This window comes from Falco punctatus (assembly GCF_963210335.1).
Source record: "Falco punctatus genome assembly, chromosome: 3".
Lineage (NCBI taxonomy): Eukaryota > Metazoa > Chordata > Aves > Falconiformes > Falconidae > Falco > Falco punctatus.
The window spans coordinates 76,545,522-76,569,909 of NC_137582.1; the positions used below are offsets into that span (position 1 = coordinate 76,545,522).

The window sequence follows — 24,388 nt, forward strand, 5'->3', positions numbered from 1 at the left end:
ATTTGACTTTGAGAAGAAAGGTGCATACTTCAGTCTTTCAAATACCTTTCTGTTCTCCACTTTTTTAATAATGTCCTAACACTGCTGTATGTGTGAGTTGCATGCTAGAGGCATGGTTTGATAAGGCAGTAGATGACTGGAGCACATGAAATGCAAGCATGTCAACTGCAAATACCTTTTAAAGCAAAGGGTGCGGAGTATAAAATTGGGGTACAGCACTAGTAATTTAAATAACATTTTAAAAAATTGAAAAAGTAATCAGAAGATGCATGTTATTTGCCCTCATATTGTTTGTTCCTCAATATGCTGCCTTTTTGGTCAGAGGAAAGTAAGTATGTGAGTTTGAGACGAAAGGCAATACCAAGTGTCTTGTGAACTTTGCCTGGCTTTTTTGAAGGTTCAGCCTCCAATATCTGAATCCTCAGGAGTGTTTTGCCGGAGGGAGGGACAGAGAAGCTAGAAATTTTTTCTTTCTTTACATAATAGCCTGTAGGGCCCAGCCTCATTTTCCTTGAAGGACAGTTGGTTGTATAGAAAGCAGCTGAAGCTTGTTGAGAGAACTACACAGGTAAATAACAGAGGAAAAGGAGGAAAGCTGCAGGACAGCCAAATGACTATTAAAGGGTAAAACAAAGGTATAAGGTTGGCATATTAGGAGGGCCAAAAGACAAATACAAGAGAAAGGATGAAAACTGATACCTGTCTATGCATGCACATAGTCTGAGAGCACTACTTGGTGTCTTGGGAGCAAGTAGGAAAACCTGGAGGACTTAGGATATGGTCAGAAAGTTGGTTTGTTGAAAATAGTGATTTATTTGCATGAATGGGTTGGGAAGGATGCATGAGCACGTTTACCTGTTCAGGTAAGTCAGATGGAAGCAAGCAATAGAAAGAGAAGTTAGTAGCAAAAAGGTGCATTGAGGGGAAAAGTCTCAAGACTCTAGATTTAAGACAGTAGAAGAACAGAAAAACAAGTGAAAAACAGACATGATATAAGATAATAATGATGCTGCCTTGTAGAAACTGCACTAAAATGTCCAGTGTCCCCCTAAATTATAGTAGAGAGTACACTGAAAAGGGATTTGGACTACTTATGATATTTTTATTTGGGCATTGTCAACTCTTCTAGCAGTCTGGCTCTGGGGCTGCTGCAAGCCGTGTCGTTTATGATTGTTCAGTAACTCATCAGTCTAGCGGTGAGAGTAAGGGTGCAAAAGTCTTCCTCAGCCCAACCCCATATCCATCAGATGTGCAGGAGCTGACTGACCACTGAGTTTGCCTCAGTATCTGCTATTTGCTGCCAGCCCTGGAAGAGTGCAGATGATCACATCCTTTTAAGTGGGCCAACAGTTTCAACATGGGATATCACATCAAAGTGCACTGCCTGGGTATTGAAATCCTGACTGGAGCTTTGTGACTTACTGTCCTCAAGGATTTCAGTGCATACCTGAGTATCAGCTTTGCTGGGCTATCTTTTTACTTCTTTGAAGTAATGGTCTCCCTGCATTTTACATGGTGTGAGCACTCCTCTCTGGACAGCCAAGAAATAAGTCTAGGGAATTTGGTGCATGCTTGACATGCCAGAGGGGTTTAAGTTCTTTCAGTTGCTCAGCTCATTCCCATTTTAGCATGGAAACTACCTCATGCCCATAGCAGTAAGAGTCAATGTAAGGATTTGGTGTGATCTCATTCATTTTGAAAAGACCAGTCAAATGTCTGCTAAACCAGCCTGCCAACAGGTAAAATGAAAGCAACTCCCAAGCACGTGAGGTTTTGTGGCTTGAAAAAAAAAAAATATTGAATCACAGACTGAAAAAAAGGATGTGCTGAGTCTCCAGCCCAAAACTGATCTTATTTCCAAGAAGGGTTTTAACTGTGGGAAAAAACCCAGCTATCCTCTAAGTCAAAAAATGTCACTTCAATTCAAGGCGCCTGAAGAGAGAGTGCAGGAGAGCTGTTACAATTAGTGTGCAATTTCATTAACCTCTACCATTTTCCCCCAGTAGACACTTGCTTGATTTGATTAGAACAGTGAAGATATAGTGCAGTTTCAAAAGACAGGCCTGTCCTGGATTATCTGAGCTCACCAAAGCTGTCCCCTGTGGAACAGACACCTACTTGTATTGTTTCCTTAAGGCAAATAAGGCATCAGAAGTGCCTTTATTGGCAGTTGTTGCCACATGCTGGGAATCTGCCAAGATTAATATACACAACATTCCTCTCCCTGCCTCCTGCTTGCAAAAAGTAACCAGCATAAAAGTGTTATTCAATTACTACCCAGTCAGAAACCTCGTATTGTCAGATGTTACTAAGAAGACAGTGGTTATTAATGATGTACCAAATTGCGTGCTTCAGCATACCTTTGGAAATTGTACGGATATGTTCATTTGCAGATGACTGGTTAATTTTGCTTTGAATCAGTAAGTAATCTGCAGAGAACTTACGTAGCAAATAGCTAGGTATAATTTATTCATTGTTCCTTTAATTATCGTTTGTCTTTATTCCATATTGTCAGGTTTTCAGCTGCTGTTAGTAATAAAAGCAAACTGAAAACCCATGCCACGTTTTTCAAATGGGCAGGGGATTCATCTTTTCTTGGAATGAATTGATTTACTGCAACTACTGTCTAGTGCAATAGTATGGAATAAGTTAAAACCTTATAAAAATTCTAAGCACTCCTCTGAGAAAAGCACATTCAAGTCATTTGCAGTATCTACATAGAGTTATCTCAGTCTTTTTTGGTTGCTGGCATGGAGAGAAAATATAATTTCTAGAAATTCATTGTCATTTCAAGCAATAAACTGAAACAGCATCAGTTAACTATTGAAGAAAATCAGCAATGTCATTTGACACCTCTGAGCTGGAGATGACGAATTAAAATTTCAACATGTCTCCATTTCTCTATATATTGTCAACTGAAAACAGTTAATCTCCTAACTAAATATAGGCAAAAAAAAACCCACCAAAAAACAAAAAACTAGCTAGTTTACCAGCACAGGTGCGATTCCTTTTTTGACTAAGTACTATTTTGTATGTTGTTACCTGTAAAAACTTTTATTTCCAATGGGAGATCTCTCCATTTTCCCCCAAGTCACAGATTTTTCATTCAGCTATTTTGCACAGTAAATTTGGAGGCCAAAACGTTCTCAGGAATTAATGTTATTCTGGGACTTTCCTTAGTCTGCTCTTCTGACATTTTCGCTTCAAAGGAGTTATTGTTTGCCTGACCACTTTGCTATCCCAGGTAAAGTTGAAAAGTCCTGCAGGACAAATTTTGATGGTTTTGAGAATCATATTCCATAAGTCAGAATCTGACTCAGTGTAAGAGTCTAGCAGAGATTATGTGTAGTGTGTAAAATGAAAAAAAATCCTGATGATGAAGTCTGAAAAAATATGCAAAAATAATTCTGATGCCAAACAAGCAGAGGCATCCTTTTTCCTCATCTTACAGTCTCCTGTTAACAGAAAACTGTAAAGATTTGGGATATACCTCATTAAAAATTTATTTACAAAAAAGCTATGCTTTTTTTTTTCTCCGAGAAAGTTTGTACTCTGTCTCTCCAAAAGTCCTGCTGTTTACCGCTCTAATTTGAACTGAATTTATTTTGTAGCTATCCCTTGAACAACAGTGATCTGCATCAGTTCAACATTGAGGAAAATGGTGGAGCACCATATACCACAAAAATGCCTGCAAGGCACCACCACCATCACCGCCATCACCACCACCACACAAATTACGGCGCCCTTGCTCCTGACAGCAAAGACATTGTTTCTGGAGTTCCAAACCCAAACAGTAAGTCCACTGCAGTGAATGTCATTTCAGTAACTCTTGCTGCTTTCAGATTTGCCTCTGGCAAGGAGGCGAAGGAAAAGAAAGGAAAACAACATGCGTTTCAGTTACTCTCCTTGAAGAACATGCTTCCTGTTACTATTTGCTAGCTTTGTAGCATGCGCAAATGAGACAAGATTTGCAATTTCCTGGTTTTGCTACAGTGTTGCGGGATTTGGTGTTAGACTGATGTTCCATAGCTGAACAAATACCCAATTAGTCACAGATAGGAGTCTCCAGCCACTCGGCACAGGCTATTTTTTTGTTGTTGCTATTTATTTGTATAGTTTCACAAGCCTGTCCTCATCTGCTGTCTTTTGCTGATCTGCTGAGCTGGCCTTCAGCCCTCATTGTTTGGATCTGACTCTTGCTTTCATGTATGGGCATAAAGAGCAAAAGTTTTAGAGCCCTGGACAAACAGCATCTTGCTCTTATTTTGGGTAATGGGAACAATTCCTGCTTAGCCTTATGCCTGGAGTATGCTTGCTTTCTCAGTAGAGAAATTCTTGGCTTGTAGAAAGCAAAGAGGAGAGAAGCCTATCTGTTCCTGGTGCAGCCTTGGGGACTTTGGGTGTAAGTCTCAGCTGCTGAATGTGTACAGACTTTTTAAAGGGTATATAGCTTGGCCAAGTGTTTGTAGGTTTACACAGGAACTGGAAAAGAAACATCCCTGCCATTGAGCAATCCTAATTCTTGCTTTCCAAAGTTATAATCTCTGCACTCTGCTGTGTGTGAGATGCTAAAGCTGTGTCAGAATTTCAGAAGATGGGCAAAGCAAGGCATGTTCTGTTGTTTTCCTTGCCTCAAGGGGATGATGGTAAGTTCTTCCTTTACCCAATTTTTGACTTTATAATTGTAAATCACCCTGAGATAACTTTCAGCCTGGGCAGTTAATCTGACACCTTGCAAATTCCTGAAATCTGGGTCTTGTAATGGACGGTACTGGGTGACCTTGACTGTAGGCTGTCCGACACCAGCGGTGATGCACAGGCATCTATCTGCGCAAGCACTTTGTTTCAATCAGACTTTGTTTCAGAAATCCAGAAACATTTTATTTAATTTTCTTTCCCAAGGAGAGGGAGAGAACAGTTTTTAGGAGGGAAGCTCGAGGAACAAAACGTGAGGCATTGTAGATGTTGAAGGATGGAATCCTCAGCAGCAATATGAATTGCTTGCTGGGGATTTTGGTAGAGCTGCTTTCTTGGGAGCAGCCTTCAGGAGATTTTCTGTCTCCTGCTGATCATACGCTCCACTCTGGCCTACCTTGGTGCTGGCAAACTGGTGGGGCTGGCATGGCATGCTGCCAGCACGGCTCCCTGCCCGGCCCAGCCCACTGGGCACCCCTGTGCTGCTGGCAGGCACCTGCAGCTTGGCCGTGGGCTCGGTGCCATGCGGGAGGGCGGGCAGTGCCACCATCCTGCGGGGTGACTGCGGGCAGCTCGCCTTGGCTGTGCACCTGCTGGGCCTTGGCTGGCTGGTCACAGGGCCACCACAAGTGGTGGCTGAGCACTGGCAGCAGAGGGATGCTGGCAAGGCTGAGCTGGAAAGCCTTGCCTGGGCTGACGGCGTGGTACGGCAGGAGGCAGTGACCTTTCTGGGGGGTGTGCCAGCCCATATTTTTTTCTTTCCCAAATTAGAGTTGAAGCATGACAGGAAATTTGGTCAGAGCCAGCCATGCTGATGATGAGCATAGTGGCCTTGAGGGCACTGCAGGCTTTGCTGGCCCTGTCCCCTCTTGGGGTCTCTTACCCATCCTGCCCACAGCCCGGGCCCCCACATCAGCCCCTGGGGCCTCAGCTTCTGCCCCAGCAGCCGGGCTGGTCTCCAGCTCCCCGCTGCCCTGCCATGGGCTATGCCAAGCCAGGCCTGGCTCTAGGGCAGAAGGTGATTAAAGAAACAACAGCTAGAAACACCGTACAGGGTGTTTATACCAGCTCTGTGTCTCCTCTTAGGCTGCACTGCTTTCTTACTCCTCCTTATTGCTGAAAGAACCTTGGGAAAAAACTTAGAAAAGCAGAAGGGCAAACCCAGTGTTACCTGGGAGGTGAATTGTGGGGCCCAGGAGGCTGCATCCCCCCAGGCATGGAGAGCACAAGCTCTCCCCCCTGAACCCCGCACCATTGTGGGGCGCAGGCCCCCCAGCCTGCCCAGCAGCTGCGATGCTCTGCGGGGACTTCAGCAGCCAAGAAACGCAGGTAGCACCTCTTCCTGGAGGTGGCTTTACTTTTCTCTTTGTTTTGTTTGCTTGTCTGGTTTGTGCTGAATATTTGATTAGAGAAAGGGAATGGGCTCTGGTTCCTGGCATGACCTAATGCCAGTAGCGCCATATGCCAATTCCCAGTTTCTTTACAGGAGAGAAGGAGACGGGGCGCCTCCGGGGGAAAGCCGTGGTGCAGGCATGCCGGCTGCACCCAGCTGAGTTGTTTGGGTAGGTAGCTGTGCTGCTGTGCACTGGCTGGTCTCAGCGCAGGCATGCTGCCCCACAGCAACCCATCGCTGATCCCCTGAGGAGACCTGTACCTGTGCACCTGGCTGGAGGCACAAAGCTGGTCTACCTTGAAAAGCCAGCCTGCGGTTAGACCTGGCACATGTATGCCATTAGAGCAGTGGTGGCAGGGTATGAGTAGGACCACTTCCCTTAAAACAGAATCAAAGTTACTCATTTGCAGTTTGGGGTGACGGGTCTGGGTGCTTTTTCAAGGTTGGTGGTCAGGGGGGTTGTTTTGGTTTGTTTTGTTTTTAATGGGTTCATTAAAATGCTGAGAAAACCATCTTGTAGAGAGCTTGTGGAAGGGACTCATAGTGCTGGAACAGTTGGGAGCATGCTGGCTGTCAGTCAATTATGTAGCACAGCACACATGGCACAGTCTGTGGGACAAGAAAAACCCAGGCAGAGAGGAGACAGTCTCAGGGACCTGCATCAGGAACGTGGGGACACGGAGGACTGATGTCTGGCTCCAGGCTGTGTGGAAAGGCCACTGATGGGAAAGTGTTTCTAGGAAATAAGTGGTCACTAACCTGGGGACACTCTTTGGGAAAGAGGGTGCTTGTGACCAAAATATCTCAAGTGGAAATTCCTGGAGAGCCAAAAGGTCTCATGGGGGGAGCATCAGGTTGAGAAGAGGGAGAAAGTGTCTGCTTTTCCTTCACCTATTCTGCTAAATGCCAAAATTCCAGTACAATTCACAGGGAATGGGCAGGAGAGAGGGGAACAACATTATACCCAGCCAAGGTTCCCTTTAAATACTGGTGCATATTTCTCAGTAAACACATGGCCTGCGATTTGTTACAGAAAACAAATCCAGGCCAGACCTGCCTGATTTTTCACATTCCAAGTAATTTGTCTACTTCAATTACTGGAAGAAGTGAAATCTGGTGAAACAAATCTGACGTGTGCGTTTATGAAGGCAGTTCAGCAGAAGATGTTGTTTTCCTGCATTCAGCCTGATTATTGCATTTCTGATGCTGCCCTTCACCTCCAAGCTAACGTACACAGATCACATCGTTTTATGCAGCAGATCTTCCCCCGGTGTATTCACAGAATCCCAGTCCCAGGGACCACTGTATTCAGCAGCAGTTAGCCTTACAGCATCAGCACGGCCACACAGGGAGGGTGAGCCGCTTGCTAAGCTTAATTGGCATGGCAGTGTCATGCATGGGTTACCAGGTGCACATGAGCAGCTCCAGCGGCAGCAGCTGGGGCTATCACTGAAAGCAGATGCCAACAAGTATGCAATGTAGCTCGCAGAATTTCTCTGATGGAAGGTGATGGAATGAGAAGAGGGGACCCAGCTTGCATCTGGAACTCTGGGCTGATCTTGCAGGTTATCACTTAAAAAAAAGACATCCCTTATTTCTGAACTGCTCACTACAAAAGTCCTTGTGTAACCCTGAGAATGGTGTAATACAGACTGAGTTTCAGGCTAAAAACGGTGCTTTGAAAAAACACAGTGCTGCCAGATCCTTTCTTGAGATGAAAGCCTGCATTTGCCCAGACTTAATGCTGACTCAGGAAATGTATGCCTTTTGTAGAACTTCATTTTTTTGCCTTTTTCAAAAATCTATTTTCAAGGTTGACTTAAAAGGCTAAACTGGCTAGCTTGATTTCTGGAGCTCCCTCTTTAAACAAAAAAACAACTCTAAAGTCAGTTTTAAATCATAGCAAACTTGAATATAGGGCACTTTTTCCCTTCTATGCTTTTATCTTGACAGGAAAATAGAATGAATGTGTTTCTTCACAAAAAAACAACCCCATCATCTTGTCTTATCTTATGGCTGTGGTGATTTATTCCCGGGTATCATCAGGCAGTTTCACAGTCTCATATCCACGGAAGAAGCTGTGATGTGAAAAATGCCAAACTGCCACCACTAACATGTGATGGGAGACCACCAAGGGGAGGTCAATGCTGCTATTTAACCCCTTCTAGGACATTACTACCTCAGGGTCTGATAATGTTTAACCTATGCCAAAACCAGCTTTTTGCTTATATCCCTATAAGCTGGTTTTAGCAGTTTGTCTTTAGTCAGCAAAGCCCTTAATGTATATTTAAACAGCTGTAGAATTAGATCTTGAGTGAGTAATATTTAATATCTTTAGGACAGCTTAAGAACCTGATCCAAACCAAAATGCAGCCAGTGCAAGGTTTTTATTGATTTCAGTGAGCTTTGAAGCAGATTCCAGAGATAACCAGATTGTTCCCAACTGTTATTACCTAGTATCCGTGGCAAAAAAAAATACAGGATGCAGAGATTAGTTAAATTGACGCATGATGAAGCTCATTTTTCTCAGAGTACTTGCAAATATACATATATATGCCACACCATCCCCAAGATGTCGGTAGAGACCTTTCAGAGCTGTCTCAAAAAATATTTTTCCTTGTCTTTCTGTGTCGGTGGCTTGCTCAAAATCTCTGTTGACAAAGCACAGCAAATTCCTGACAACAGTCTTAAAGAGGCTGACATAAATAAAGATGTCTGAGAGAAGCCAAAAGCTATACTCTGATCTCTTTACACATCGCATGTTCTGAGAGTGGCACCTTGGCTGCATAAATAATCCCACTGGTGTCAACTGAGTTTTAGAATACAGAGGGGGTGGAGGGGGTAGGTAAGGAGAGAAGTATCTAGCCCAAAGCTGGCAAAAGTCCTGCTGAGATGAAGGGATTGGCCAGAAGGAGGAGGGGGAGGAATTGTTTGCTAAATAGAAAAAGGCAAAATGACCTGACAGGCATAATTATGAAACATTTGAGAGGGTCTTTGCAGGGAGGATGGTTTGCTGACCACTGTCTCTTCAAATGCAGTTGAGTGTCTTGCTCTGCAGTTCTTCTGTAGCCCTCCTTCAGACTGTGTTTTTTTCTTTCTTTCTTCCTTTCTTTTGGGCATGTTTTTAGAACTGAGCTCAGGACTTCCCCATCTTTATGATGAAACTTCTCATCTGAAGAAAATAGAAACGGAGAGTGTGAAGGTAGTTGGACCATGGCCCGCCCTGCACATCAGCATGAACAAGGTATAGAATGTACATATATATTTTTACATATGTATGCCAGAGGGCCCTTTTGTCACTTCATATTCAACAGCTGCTGCTTTTTCACCTCCAATTCAAATCAACATTCATCTGCAACTGGCTTGCTTTTTAATCACCCCTCACCATTGCTTTATGGGACTGGGGTTTGGGTTTTAGAGTTAGCGTTTCCTTCAGCTTTGCCTTTTAAAATTTCAGAAGCTGCTGCAACAATGTTATGATGTAGTTTTAGTTTAGTTGTGAAGTTAGTCATCTAGGCAGCCCAGAGTTGTAAAAAAACATCAACACTTTAAGTGATTTTAAAAAATCTTGGGTTTCTACATGAGGAGTTCGTGTTACACCTTAAAACCCCTCTGGCATCTGATGTTAGTGGGTGTTTTATGAGTGAGTTTTTGCAGAGGTGGCAAAACGGTGGTGTCCCACTGTTTCTGCCAGAAATCAGAGGCCAGCAGGTCAGTGGCTTCTTGTACCCATGTGAGGCAAGATCCACTGTGCCTGCACTGTGGAGTGCCTTGAGCTGAGTCTGGATAGAGCCACGGAGACCTGGACCTCTGGTTTGCAACCATGTCTGTCCTAAGCCGGAGCCAGTGATGTCACTGAGACCGTTGCCACTGGCTTCAAAGAAAGTGGGTCTGGGCGCCTGATGACTACACAGACCTGTTAAAGAAACATGATGTTCTGAGAGTTTTCTGTCCGTTCAAGGCAGAACGCAATTAAATTACTTTACCTAGCTTTTGTTTTTATATTATTTCAACAAGCATTAGGGAAATTAAAATGAAAGGAGAGGTGGCAAAGTGTATCAAAAATACAAGCACAAAGGGGGTGTATATCTATGTAGCATAATCTGGATGAGAGAATCCAGGAGATGGAAGTCAAGGCTGAAAATCAGTGAGTCAGGTGTTTCTAATAAAACCTGAAATCTTGGAATACTTTTCTCTACATTATAGTTAATTGAAGTTAATCCATAATGGAGTGGATTTTCCGTCATGAAGATCTGCTTGAAGAACCATGTTCAGGGTGTGTCCTGGGGTGGTGGTGTAGTTCAGCTAAGGACTGCAGTCCCTATGCCTTATGAATGTGGTCGTGAGGCAATGACCTATGTCATGACTTTTGGAGACTTCTAAATGAACAGATGAAGGTGGAATATGACTTTTTGCCAGATCGATTTAGTTATCACCTGTGAGGAGCTGTCATTTTGTCTGACTGGTTGGTTTGAGTGGGGATAAAAAGTTAAAACATGATGTAAACAAAATGAGGTGAAATGGAAAAGAAGTCATATTTTTCCCATGGACATTTCTCAAGTTCTTCTTCTAAGAAATAATCTTAACTGGTAATAAGTACAGTTTTTTACAGGCAAAGCTAATTGATGTTGACATAGTTTGTCCAAGGAAAATTCTTCACCTTGCAGACACATGCAGTGAATACCCAGCTCTTCTGAGAGGAGCGCTGAAGTTCAGATGTAATTACTGGTACTCTATCTGAACCCCAGCTGAGAACATTCACTTAGTTTCAATGTCCAAAACATGTCTTAAAGGACTGTCCTACACTATTGAGCTTATTGACAGCCCAGTTTGGCACATATAAAGGGCTGAAGTGAAGAAGTGGGATGACTCTCTCTATGTTGACCACAGTGCCCAAGTGGATAAACCAGTCTGGCCTGTGTTGCACAAAAGATCCGAAGAGATAATCTCAATGGTATTACGATTTTAAAATGAGTAGTTTTATGGCCTTTTTTCTTTCCACAAGTGAAAGCTTAAAACACTTTGGTCCTGTATTCCTCTGCACTGTGCAAGTAGTCTCAGTACAGCAGAAGTCCCTGCAACTTCTGCCTGGCAAAGCCTGACCTCTGAACCTCTCGCTCTTCTCTGAAAAGCCCTGGAGGGAGAACTCAGCTCTTCTATAACTAATGGTTTTCTTTGGCTTGTCCTGACAGCCTTAGAATCTTGTCCACAGTTGGATGCTTTATTTATTTAAGGATTAATAAGCAGAACCCAGTATCATAGCAAGTCAGCGCTTCACAATAAATGCAGCTGCACAGTAAATGCAGCCTGTGTCTGCTGTGGTGAGACTGCCATCAGTCAAATTTTAGCTGATGAAAAAGTCTTGCAATGAGCACTAGGAGCTGCTAAATGCTTCTGTTTCTGGCAGAAGCTCAGCAGAAGGCAAGGCTAGAGACATGGGCTGTCTGATGAAAACCCTCTCCTGGCAGTCATAGAAGGTTTGGGTTTAAAGAGCTGGGCAGCTTTCCCGTGAACAGTGGTTACCATGTGAATGCAAAGGAGGCCGGCCCCTCAAAATTTATTAAAATACCCATTTTGAGCCATCTGAAAATGTTATGTGCTCTTGAAACAGGCCCAGAACCACCACTGGAAAGCAGCTCAGCGATCAAGCCCTCATGTTACTTACAGGCTGTGGGTTGTGACCGACAAATCATTCTGAAGTTCGTTTGGCCCCTCGCTTGTGGTTTCTTCTTCAAGCACCATTTCCTGACCTCGATCCTAGTGAAATGTGTACACAGAGCTCGTAAAGCTAAACCAAACAAACCGCAGGTCTTTGAGCTCTGAGCAGAGCCTGGAGTCGCCTCAGCAGATGGCTTCTCCAGTGAAAGAGATGGCCATGCTATAAACATTGGGCTAACCCTAGGCTGAAGGGCTGTGGAGCACTACCTAGCACAAAGGCAGCAGGGCAGGTTAGGCAGGATTGAACAGCCCTGAACTGTGACAAGCACTTTTCACTGAGAGGGTAGCCTTTAACGCTCCTTTGGTTATGGTAAACTAGCTACTCAGCCCAGCAGCGAACAGATTTAATGAGCGGTCAGTTGTGTCTAGTTTCTGGCAAAAAAAAAAATTGAAACGTTAACAGCTCTTTTCCACCACTCCATTGACTTCTACTAAGTGCTTTTTATTCCCTAGTTTTGCATCCTCTGAAATATTATGCTTAAAGAAGAACAGTGAAGCAGTTATGAAGCTGCTTCATTTGCTCTATTTTTGAAAATAAAGCGATGATTTCCACATCTGTTGTGGAGTCTCAACTTTCACACCCTCTCTTCCTGCTGCTAATTATTATTTTTTCAAGCAACGTGCTTTGGGGCTGGAATTTGTCAGGCTTAATAATGAACCTATAGGAGAATTAACAAGAAACAGGGTAAATTAGATTCAGCAGTTAATTAATTTGATTGTCCACTACAGCAAACTTCGTCTCATGGGAATGATGAATGGATATGTCCGGTTTCTTTTCCAGAGCTGTTTGGTATGGTAGACGTGTCTGTCCACTTACTGAATGATAAAAGTCAGCTTCAACATGCCTTTCATGGCCTTTGGTGCTAACAGACTCCTTAATCTCCAGGAAAGACAAGCCTAAATGTTGTAACTGTGAATGCATTTCCGATTTTCTTTCTTGCAAGACTTTCATTAGAAAAACATGTTCTCCCATCCCCTCTTGCTCCATATGTGTATGTATATATATATAATATAAAGCCAAAAATGTATTGTTAGCTTTTCTGAAATCTTGGGAGTCTGGTAATAATTAACCCAGATGTAATTATTACATAAAAAGAAGGAGTACTAATACCATTCATATTGTCTCTACCCCTTTTCCTGGTGTTATGCTCACCCTTCCCTTACGCCCCTGCCCTAAGATTGGTGATATCATTCTGGTGGGGTCAGAGGGAGTGTTGTGATGGTCACAGAATCATAGAATCGTTTAGGTTGGAAAAGACCTTAAGATCATCAGGTCCAACTGTTAACCTAGCACTGCCAAGTCCACCACTAAACCATGTCACTAAGAGCCACATCTACAAGTCTTTTAAATACCTTCAGGGATGGTGACTCAACCACATCCCTGGGCAGCCAGTTCCAGTGTTCCATGCAATCATGTTCATGGATTGTTATTCCTCATGTTAGGATCTACTTCGGGTCCTTTTGTATGTTTGCAAACATGCTTTCACACCTTGCTTTTTCTTCGTTGTTCTGCATCTTTGTATTATACCCAAATTCAGTATACATGGTAGCTCTTACATATATACGCTAGATACTACATCTTCACTCTCTTCATTACCCCTAAACCCAATTTTCTCCAGCTCCAGGTCTGCACTTCTTTAATTGGCTGCTGGTGAGTTGTTTATAGCTGTGGGGTCTCCAGTGCCAGCCTGTGCCACTTGTGCTATCACCCCATGCCTGCACTCCTCTACACCACCTCCTGTGTCGCCACTTTTCAAAGCCTTTGTTATCATACCAGCCCTCTGTTTGTTTATACTACATCATTGTGTTAGGCTCATAAATATCTCATTCTTCAAAGAATAACTGCTTGTGTTACGGTTTTCTGTATAAAATTATTGCTGTTACAGCTAAACCTAGTAAAACAAAGCTGCAGGCAGATCAAGAAAGGTTCAGACATAGCAAGCCTGATGAGCCTGAATGGCTTTGCAAACTCTGTTCAAAGATTATGGCCTTTTGCAATGCCATATTCCAGTGCTACCCAGTTTTGCTACTGACTGCTTGCAAATGGTACCACTTGCAAAAAAGCTGTGGAGCTATCTGCCCCATGCGTAGCTGCAAAGCCTAAATCTACTGCAGTTCCAAAAAAAAATCATTTATGGCTTAAAAACAAACACAAAACGAACTCACTTGGTTGATATATCAGAGACTCTTCTGTGTGATACACTGATCAGAGGGTATACCCCAGGAAACATGGCTACCATGACCCAGTAAGGCTATCATGAAGCTTGGCACTGACAAAGGCAGGGTCTAATAATATTAACCAATAGCATTTTATAAAATAAATTTGATACCAGGAACTAAAGATGTTTGCTCTAAGGGTATAAGTGTTTTTACTTATAATCTTTGCATTAAATAAGCAGGATTTATTGGGAGTTACATCTTTTGTTAGACCAATTGATAGTTGACCTGAGGAAGGTCTTGTGTATCTGATGGCTTAATGAGGGCTTTTTTTGTTTATTTGTTTTTCCAAATGTATTTTTCTAATAAAAAATACAGCTTCTGCTTGCAAACTTTGCCTCAAATAAGAGTAGCACATAATCATACAGATTTTACCATTGTGGTATTTGTTCGTAATTGGTCTTAGCTATCACATGGAAGAAAATCAATAAATCTCCTGGTGGAAAAGGGACAAGAGTCTGTAGATTTTCATGCACATTTGCAGATGTTGAGTCCTGGGAAAGCAAAGGGTTTGACCTTACATAGCTAATGTTTATTCAAAACCTATATATCTGTGTTGTCTTCATTAAAATTTTACCTCCTACTAGTAGTGATGACTAGCAACAAAGAATAGACCTGCATTCCTGAACAAGTAATTCTGTTCTTCAGACACCTCCAGCTAAATATGTGTTTTAAACATACCATGTGGCTAAGAAGAGACTATTGATAAATTCGCAGAGGCAGAAGATCATGAATCCTGCTCTTGGTACAAAGTTTGATGTGGAACAAAGCATGAACTTTTTAAAGCAGAGAGAATGGAAATGTTAAGTACAGGAGTGGTATTGCTGTGTTTCATGCAACTATTTTTATATTTTGTATGTGTACTTAATATTCAGTTAGCTTTGCAAACCAAAGCCACTGTCATCGTTATCTAATGATGTACAAATCTCCCTTTGGTTCTAGTATCAGCAAATGTAATTGAATTTAAAGTAAATGTTTGGGAGGAGAAAAGGAAACCTAAGACCTCAATTATAAAAAGAAAAAAAGGCATCTAGTTTTATGTCTGTATATATCTGAGCTTGTTCAACCCTCTTCTATCAAACCCATTTAAATGCAGTTCTCTAACATTCTCTTTCTCTGGAAAAATGAAGTTCTGCATCAATGGTAAAAGTGATGTGAACACATTGTTATTTTTTAGCACTGGAGATGGAAAATTGGAGTGTTATCACGTATCTTAACTTAGTCTTTTTTTCCTTATTTCTAAATCTTTTGGGATGAGTTTAGATGGCAATTTTAAGCGAAAAGAATATTTCTTTCAAATGCAGGTTTGACTCTTGGACATTCACTTGAAAGGGACATCTCAGATTCTTTGAAATTACATAATAAGAGATTACAAAATTGGAATTTTTATTGACATTATGACACGTTTAGTTTTATAATTACTTACACATAGAATGCACTTAGTTTATAAATTAAAATAAAATTTTAATAACTGCCAACTTGTTATAACATTTGAATACCCAGCTGCTATCTTTATGCTTCACTCATCACTACAAGCAATAAGGATTATGGAAATATAAGGGGTTTTATTACAGCAAAATAAAGTAGATTACAGCCTTCATTCTTGCAGCAATAGTACATAGAGATTCCTAATGCAGGCAGGTTTTAGATCTTTCATTTTCTTGTAAACTGGTGAAACAAACCATAGAAGGTACTGTATGGTTTTGTATAGTACTAAAATATTTTTTTTCTTTTCCCTTCTTGATGACAATTGTACTTGAGGAGTTAAATTGGGGGATGAACGGATTTATGTGTAAAGCTTAGTGGCATTAAGGAACAACAGAATCATATAGATACTTAGAAGTGCTAATAGTGTGCAGTAAAGAGGTGCTGCTTTGTTCTGTGATTTGAGTTCACTTCTGGTCTGGATCTTCAGAGCCACTGACTATAGGTGTAACTGTCCCAGAAAATCAGCTGTGTGAGAGCAGAATTCAGTAATGATTCAGGGTGTGCTGCACTGTGTCAGAAAAGTCCATCATTGCCAAGGCAGGCTGGCAAAGAAGCCTCTCACGTATGCTTAGAAATTAGAGGAGGTCTGGGTCAGGTTGAGCGCTCCCAAGCCCCACATGGGGTTTGTGTGCAGTCAGCGTTTCCACTGCAGTGCGGGGAGGTGGTGGCCTTCTGCTGCTGGCTCAGCATCTGGCGAGCAGGACAAGGCCAAGCAGTGATTGCAGCAGTGTCTGTTCTTCATGTGTGATCAGCCACTAAAGGTGCTGCTGCTACTGTTGGGGTGCAAGCAAAGCAAATTTTGCTGCCTTGAAGGTGAAACCCTTAAAAAGTGACTCAAACAACAGCTAAAGCAGAACTGAATGCCCAGGAATGACTTCTAAGAAATCTGCAGCAGCAGCAGCTTTCTCTTTTCAGCTAGGTCAGCGAGCATCAGCGTTTGGACCTCTCAAGTGAGAATCTCAATGTGAGAATTGTGCATCAGATCCTGCAGCGGGGACAGTCTCTATTACGTGGAGTCATCTGGTATGATCCTGAATACAGCAGAACATTTAGACCTTTTGAGGGTTCCCAGCTGCAAGGGAGCCCTGAGGACTTCCATCTTGCTCTTGGTCAATGTGGAAAAACAGAAGGACTGAAAAATACCCATATGCATGTGAATAACAGATGGATGGGACTTAGGAACTTTTTAAGTTACAGAGCAAGTTTATGTCCTAAACAAGCATAGACTGTATTGATTTAGCTAGTAAAATACAGTTGCTTAATCTTGTTTGACTGAAATGATATTTAATTAGTATACAGTATTAAAACAAAGGTGGAATTTTGCATGGCCTTTAGAAATGCCACTGCTTAGTGCATTGTTCTTTCTGCTGTTAGAAATCAATACACTTAAAAGTTGACAATAATAGCCACCCTTTTAAAGTGTGTAGTAGTGGACTGTAGCTACCAAGCCTATTGGTGAAGGAAAAGCTGTGTTTTCTTTACATTTAATTTTGTCCTTTTGAGTATCTCTACTTCTCAGCTTCATGAGTACCCTGGAAAGGACATCTATGGCAAACAAATATTTCATGTCTTTTTTCATGTCTTTGCCAGAACTATGTTATATTTAAGACTGGATAGATGACTACAGTTCCATAAGTTGGTCCAGCTAGATGCCATCACTTTTCATTTTAAGTATTTTCTTTTTCCCTTAGGAAGAAAGTGAGAAGAATGAAAACTCCAAAAATATCTTCCACTGAAACCAGTAAATGAGGCTTAGAAAATAAACATTTAAGAATTATTAGAAATAAGAAAAAAAAAACCCCTTATGATGAGCAATCCTTTAACAAACAGTTGTTCAAAATCATACCTGGCAGCTGTGGTATTTTGGATGCAGAAGTCTGCTAGACCAACTTTGCTTACATACCTTGCAGTCTCAATAGAGTTCTGCATAGGTCTGGCTCTTTCTCTCCCCAGTGTTTGCAAAACAGTTTCCTCAGGCAACATGATTGCATCGGTAATTTGCTCCACTTGTGGAAAATGTCCCCTAAATCTTGATGTTCCCTTTTTTCTGTGATTGTTCCTGGACTTGAGAGAAGAGCCAGTAAGATTGTAGTTACTGTCAGACAGCATGATGCAATGGGGAAGGGCAGAAGGCAGGATAAAGGAGGCGAGTTTTGAAGTTAAAGGGCTAATCATATGGTAATTTCAGTGGCTAAAAAAATTACTGGTTCTGTCTTGAAATACATGCCAGAGATGAACCTCAAGGATTCTCTGGACCTGGTTTACTGATGCCTTGTTCCTGTTTTGACTGAAATCTGAATGGCAGTATTACATATCTGTTCTGTCTGGGTGTATACAAACACTCTTCACAGCAATGAAAGTGGAAAATGAATGCTTAGCTAGGCTGTTCCTCAGTTCTAATTCAGATCTTATTTCTAGGAAGAATAGGAAAGTTTGCAATTGCTGTTATGCCATTGTCTAATTCTTCCTTAAAAATATATAGTATATTACAGCATGATTGTTTAAGACTTCACATTTACAATCCTGGTACCATTCATACCCTGTTTGTTTGTACACTAGTATTACATTGTCCTTTTTTTTTTTTTTTTTTTCCTATTTCTTTCTTTTCTGCATGGGAAGTTTATCCATGCTGGCATTTCTGCTGAATGTAGTTTGTTCAAGACACAAGACTTTTAGGTCATATTTGAACAGGTCACTAAACTAGCTGTCCTGAAGCTTTAGGTTTCTGATCCAGATCACTGCATGGGTAAAGGGTTGACATCAAGTGGAAACAGCAGCAACAATATTTAAACTCCCTGGATTTTTCTTTCTGATGACGGGTTTCGCTTGGCTTGCAATTATGTGGAGATACCTTCAGATCCCTCTGGTTAAATTTGCAAAGCCTCTTTACATTCTTAGGGTGTTGTAAGAAACCAATTTTCACTATAGTTGAGTGATGTGAACCTTTTCCTCTACGGCCTGCTAGGAGATATTTTGAGACAATGTTTTGCTTCCTCAGTATGATCCCAGGTTTGGGCAACCACTCCAGAGCCTGGCTGGGCTTTTTCCATTTGTTTTAATTCCACATCAGTTTCTTGCTTCTATTACTCAGGCTTCCCTGAGGCTTTTTTTCTTGAAAATAGTATCAAGTCATTAAATATTTGAAAACTAAGATGTATCTATCAGGGTATGTACAGGGAAGTTTTATCCAGTTAATGAATTGAGTGAAAATTTGCCCTTTGACCTGACCATTTTCTTAACTTATCTAATGTATGTCACTGTGTTTGTCTTTTATATTAAATATAGGGTGAAGACAAGAAAGTATCTGAAAAAACTCTTCATGCCCCTGTGTCACCTTCATCTCTACCTGACCATATGAAGTGCAACATCCTTAAAGCTCAAGTGGAAGCTGCTTTTAGAGTAGGAGCCCAGGTAATCTTTGTTTAATATTTCGCCTTTCTAGGTTTGGAACAACTTACACCAATTTTCCAAAATTATACCATTCCTGAGGAAGCACCTTATTTTATCTCAAGTATCCACATTGACCTAGCTTTCTCTAGCTGCTCTGCAGTTTCTTAGGTAACTCAAAGTGCTTGATATAATGGAAGTAGGAAATTTGTCCTAACTGACATGATTAATACAGCCAGGAAAGGCTGAAAAATAGGAGAGAGGGCCCCAGGAAATGTCCATGTTTTGATTTTGTCACTGTAGCTTTTACTTATTTTGTAGCTGAGAAACAGTAACGTGTGGAATTTTCTGAGGCTAGCCACCATTCATGGAAATTGTGCTTAAGGGTGTTCTAAAGTTATATCTATGCATCCTGATGCAACCTTTATGTTAGGGGATTAACTTTACATGTCTGAGTGTGAATGTTAGCTAGTCTATTGTTTTCTTACTTGTTCGTGTGCTTTAAACTGTATTTTAAGCTGTTATTTTCACTGTTTGGTCAGTGTTTACATCAGGTGCATCCTGTTTCAAAAACACCACAAGTCCTGTAATGACATCATGTAACTAAAAATTGCTGCTAGATGGCATGACTGTAAAAAGTTAATTTCCCAATCAGAGGTAAATCTAAGTGAAACCTAAAATATGTGATTCTTTTCAATTGTAATTCATGGACAAAAGATAATGCCATTGGTGCCAAAAATAAAGCCAAATAGAATGCTTTAGGTACAAAAGTAGAGGCAGAAAGATTGGTATGACTTTTATCCCAAGTTCCTGTGGTATCCTTGCGCATACTACTCTCTTTGAATACAAACTTTGTATTTCCAACACTTTGTTTCTTTTCATAATAACGTATCAGGTCAACTTGCCCTGCAAAGGATTTTGTTAACAATCATCTCTGTGTTTTTGTTGTTCCCTGGCAGATCTTTCATCTGAGAGCTAGATTACATCTGGCCCAGCTAGGCCTAAGGAAGTATCAAAATCAGGTTATTCTAACTGCCCTAGATTTCAAGAACAGGAACCATAAATCTGACAGCATGTGGGGGAAGGAAATTGTTTTTTTTTTTTCTTTTAGTTTTTACTTAAAGCAGTTCTCTCGCCTCTCTAAATTTTGTGTTGCCTCAACTGTGTTTTATGCAGAATGTTTCTTCTTTGATTGCCCTTGGGTTTGCCCTCTGTTTTTCCTGTGTGTCTTTTCTACAGGATGTTGTGGTATATTCCTCACGTTTGTATTTTCTCCTGAATATGTTTAATGGTCATGTTTGACTGAATAGTTAAAGACTGGAAGCAGTGTGTGCTGCTGCATTCAGAATACAGCATTACTAAGGCAAGATAGGAAATGTGCTTAACATATGCATCTCTCAGTTCACCTGCCCTGCCTTAATTGTTCACTCTGAGGCTTTCCAAGGGAGAACATCCTGGGCTGCTTTTGCACGCATGCCATAACTGTATTCTTTAGCTGCTGCTATGTTGTAAATAAGTTTCAGAGCAAGCTGAGCATTCCTTTTTTCCTTCTTACCTGTTTTGCACAAGGCTTTAGCAGTCATATTGGGTTAAATAGATGTCTCTAGGCTTCAATGAGAAAAATCCTATGATTTCAGGGGGAAGGAGGGGAAAGAAGACTGTTGCAGGATAGCACGTATTGTGGAAAAAATAATGGCATACAGTTCAGTTTGAAATTCCTGAAGCTTAAAGTGCTAACGAAGTATAGCTTAAGAGTTATAGCCAGTAAATTAGGATGTCACCTTAAATCTCAGAAATCTTCATTCAACTCCCTGCTTAGCCACAAAATTGTTTGTGTAACTAGAGATGAGTTCTGCATTTGAGCTCCCCTCCTGCCAAGTACGAAAGATTACCCTTCTCAGATACATTGTAAAAATAAGTATTTAGAGGCTAGGCAATGGTCAGCCATTACAGTAAGAAGCTGTGGCTATGTAAGCACAGGGAAGGATCAGCAAAATGTTCATGGTGAAGGAATGAGTAGAAGCACACCATCCATCACCTAGAAAATGGGAGGAGAGAAGGGGGCTACTGGAGGCCCAGATAAACCACTGTACCAGCACACCATAAAACCACCCAGTTACCTTCTCTACCCACACCCACCTCCCCTCCTGCCAAACAGCCAGCTAAATACCAGTAGTTAAGCCATTTCCCAGTGGCAGTGCAGTCATCTTCTGGAAAAAGTAAGCTGGGATGGCATTACACTGCTTAGAGACACTATGAGCACTTTTGAGCGAGCAGGTAAGAAGTAGTTTCTTCATGGAAGACAACAACTCCATGTATTCCTCCAGGGCTGTGATCCTGGCCCTCTTTGACCACATCTGACATATCCTGCTGCCCAGTGTAGCTGGTGAACTAACGGTGTTGTCCTAGGCGCAATTCTATCTTGACTCTGGTTCCATATTAAATCCCTGAGAAATCCTGCCTTTTGGCCTTATTTGTAAGACTCCGATTTCTCATATCTTGTTTTCTGTACTGTTGTATTTTAACTTAGGAGGCAGCCAGGGAAAGAAGTATATCTAGGTTCTGTAAGGCACGGCCTATTTCCTTAAGCTGTAAACCAAGACAGGCTGATTTTCCTCATGTACAGCACAGATCTTCCTTCATCTCATGGTATCACAAGAACGATGAGGATTTGTTCCTCTCCACTTTGTAAAAGGAAGAAGAAAGAATCAGACTCTGTCTTACACACACACGATTTGAAACTAAATGTGCTTTTAAAGGCCCCAAAACTCTGTGGTCTAACTGGTCCTTTATGGAACTTCATGGGGCATCTTCATCATACAGTTAGGTATAAAAGCATGACAAAAATATTGGTGCACTCTAGGATCAGATCCAAAATTAACAAACTGTTGCTTGAAATATTTGTAACAGCTCTCTTTCTAAGCAGTAGGAATATTTTCAATACCATATGCTACTAACATCAGGATGTGACAAGTTTATGAAGGGATCTCCTGCATGTAGTAGAGGAAGAAGCTGTTTGTTGTTAATTCTGAGAATGGACTGAATGTTTGCAAGTGGAAAATACAAACGGAGACAGAAATTTTCTGTAGTTTTCTTTCTTTGTGGCAGCTAGACACCAACACAAGAGTGAGCCTTAGAAATTAATGATTCCAATGCTTATGATTTCAAAAAGAAATCGGGGGAAATTATGGCATACATTTGAAAAGACATTCTGGAAGATGGTGTCTGCACTGCTTTTGTTCAGAATTATGCTGAAGAGCTGTTTATCACATTCCTAGGGAGCAATGACCCATCTCCCATGGCTATAGTCCTGACTTAGAGACTGAAAATTTGTAAGTTTATGGTGCCTATCACTGAGCCCTGCATGTGGTTTAGTTATAGAGCAGCAGGAAAGTAACACAAGTGAGTTTGTGTATTTGGTGAAGGTGGAAATATTTATGTGCTATTCTACTTGATGGAGAATCAAACTAAAGTGTGGATGAGGATGCTGGAATATGAGCCTGGGAGCACACTGCTGCAGACACCATAGGTGAGAAATGTGAGAAACCCGCACACAACTGCTGAAACCTGTGGTTTGCACAGGGCATGCCGTACTACAGTATCTGTAGGCCTGGAGCAAAGAATAGTGTTTCACAACACACCTTTCAAACTGCATCACAGGGATCTGCCACCTTCTAGCTGACAGACTGCATATCACAGTTCCCACAAAATTAAGCTCCAGGGGAACACTAAATGCTGTGAATCAACTGATATCTTATTTTTTCCTTCCTTTTTTTGCATTTATTCCAGACTCTTCATTTGAGAGGAAGTGGTATAAAGCAGCAGTGAGAAGCTGCCAGAATACAAAAGACCAGCTCTCCCTGGCATTTAAAACCCCTTTGCAGCTTGCATGAGTCAGTGCTGATATGCTGTGATTGAGCAGACGACTTGTTAGTATCACAGAGTCCCTTTTGCCAAACAGTTCATGGCCCAACTGACAGAGGAGAGATACTAGCAGGTTTTGATTGCTATTTATATCCACTTTGGCTCCGGGCAAATCCTAATTATCCTTAGAATTAAGCACAGCCTCCTGAGCAAATGTACAGCTGCGTCAGCAGGGCTTTTTCTTTTGGCGGGCAGTGTGTGTTGTGTTCTAGTAGTTTGTCATCTACAAGTGGTGTTTGTATTCTCCACCTGTTACCCAAGCTTTTCTAAATCCTTGCATTGATGTAAGTCTAGCAGGTTAGCACAGGGAAGGAACTGAAATCTACTGGAGCTGATTTTTGCATTACTCACATCTTTCTCTGTCTGCAGACAAAGGAAGGCCAAGCTAATTTTTGAAGTGTAGTTTGTGGAACACAGAGGTGACATTACCACCAAGCTGTCCCTTATTGGACGTTATGGATTGTTGAGTAAAAAAGGTGGTGGGAAAGGTAGTTTGGGGGTGTGGAGTTATTTACAAAGACCATACAAAATCACATTCACTTCTGCTTTATCAACCCCAAGGGAAATTCTGGGCTGGTGAGACGTATCTTCTGTCAGCCAGGTTTGGGTTCTTGAGCAACTGATTCCCCTGTCTAGGTTCTCAATAAACGAAGGGACATTTACCAGTTCCTCTGAACAAAGGGAGTTCAATCCTCTAGCCCCTTTCACACACTAACTTTCCTCACAAGCTTATACACATGCAAATTTTTAGGTCAGGTCGATAGCCATCTCTCTTTTGCCTCCCTGTCCTAGAAAGGAGTACTGACGGATGATCACATCATTTTGCTTTAGTATTGCAAATATATGGGTAAGTGCAGGTTGCTTGTGCTGTCTACAGTTGCCTCGAGGAAAGGACTGGACTGTAGTGCAGAAAAATGTCTCAGGACATGCATGGGTACTGGTGCCATCCTGAAGCCTGTGCTCTCTACATAGATGCAAGCCATGGCTGCAAAGGTAAATGATACTGGGATCTATGCATTATTTATGGTAGAAAGGGTGCATAAGTGAGGTGACTCACAGCTAGTCTGTCTTAGCTACATTTTTTATGATTCTTTGCCTTTTTTTCTTTGTGCTGTCTCCTTTAAGGAAAGATTCGAGTGTAAGGACATGTCAACTTCAAAGTCCAGGTGCTTTTGCCATGTATTTGTAGAAAAAAATCACTGTCTTTATATGAGCTGGGTCTTTGGAGCTTTATTCACTTAAGGGGATCTGGATTCAAACTCTAATCAGGTCATGAATGAAAATAGAGTAGGTGAGGGGAAGACACTTGAGAATTTATAATCTTATGCGATCTTTTTTATAATAGGACTTAAACAAATCCTTCTGGATCCCTAGAGGAGTTCTTAGCTTTCATTAGATGTTGACTTAAGTACCTTGAAAGGATCAGCTTTTCCAACATTTTAACCTCTTTCCATCACAAATTAGATGCTGTTTGCTTCCCTTTCCTCCCTTCCTCCACCCGTCCTTATTCACAGCATAGAGCTACTGCACAATTTGACAGCCTTTGCACAGAGATCGCAACTGGAA

General features: G+C 41.5%; 1 protein-coding gene across 3 annotated transcripts in view; it reads left to right on the forward strand.

Moving 5' to 3' along the window:
- Positions 1-24,388, forward strand: part of EPB41L4B (erythrocyte membrane protein band 4.1 like 4B) — a 194,664-nt gene that overhangs the window by 97,284 nt on the left and 72,992 nt on the right. For all 3 annotated transcript variants that reach the window (XM_080380005.1, XM_080380002.1, XM_080380003.1), the window contains exons 16-18: positions 3,612-3,793; positions 9,217-9,332; positions 18,797-18,922. In XM_080380005.1, the coding sequence (XP_080236131.1) occupies positions 3,612-3,793; positions 9,217-9,332; positions 18,797-18,922 (424 nt within the window). The remainder of the gene's footprint in view (positions 1-3,611; positions 3,794-9,216; positions 9,333-18,796; positions 18,923-24,388) is intronic.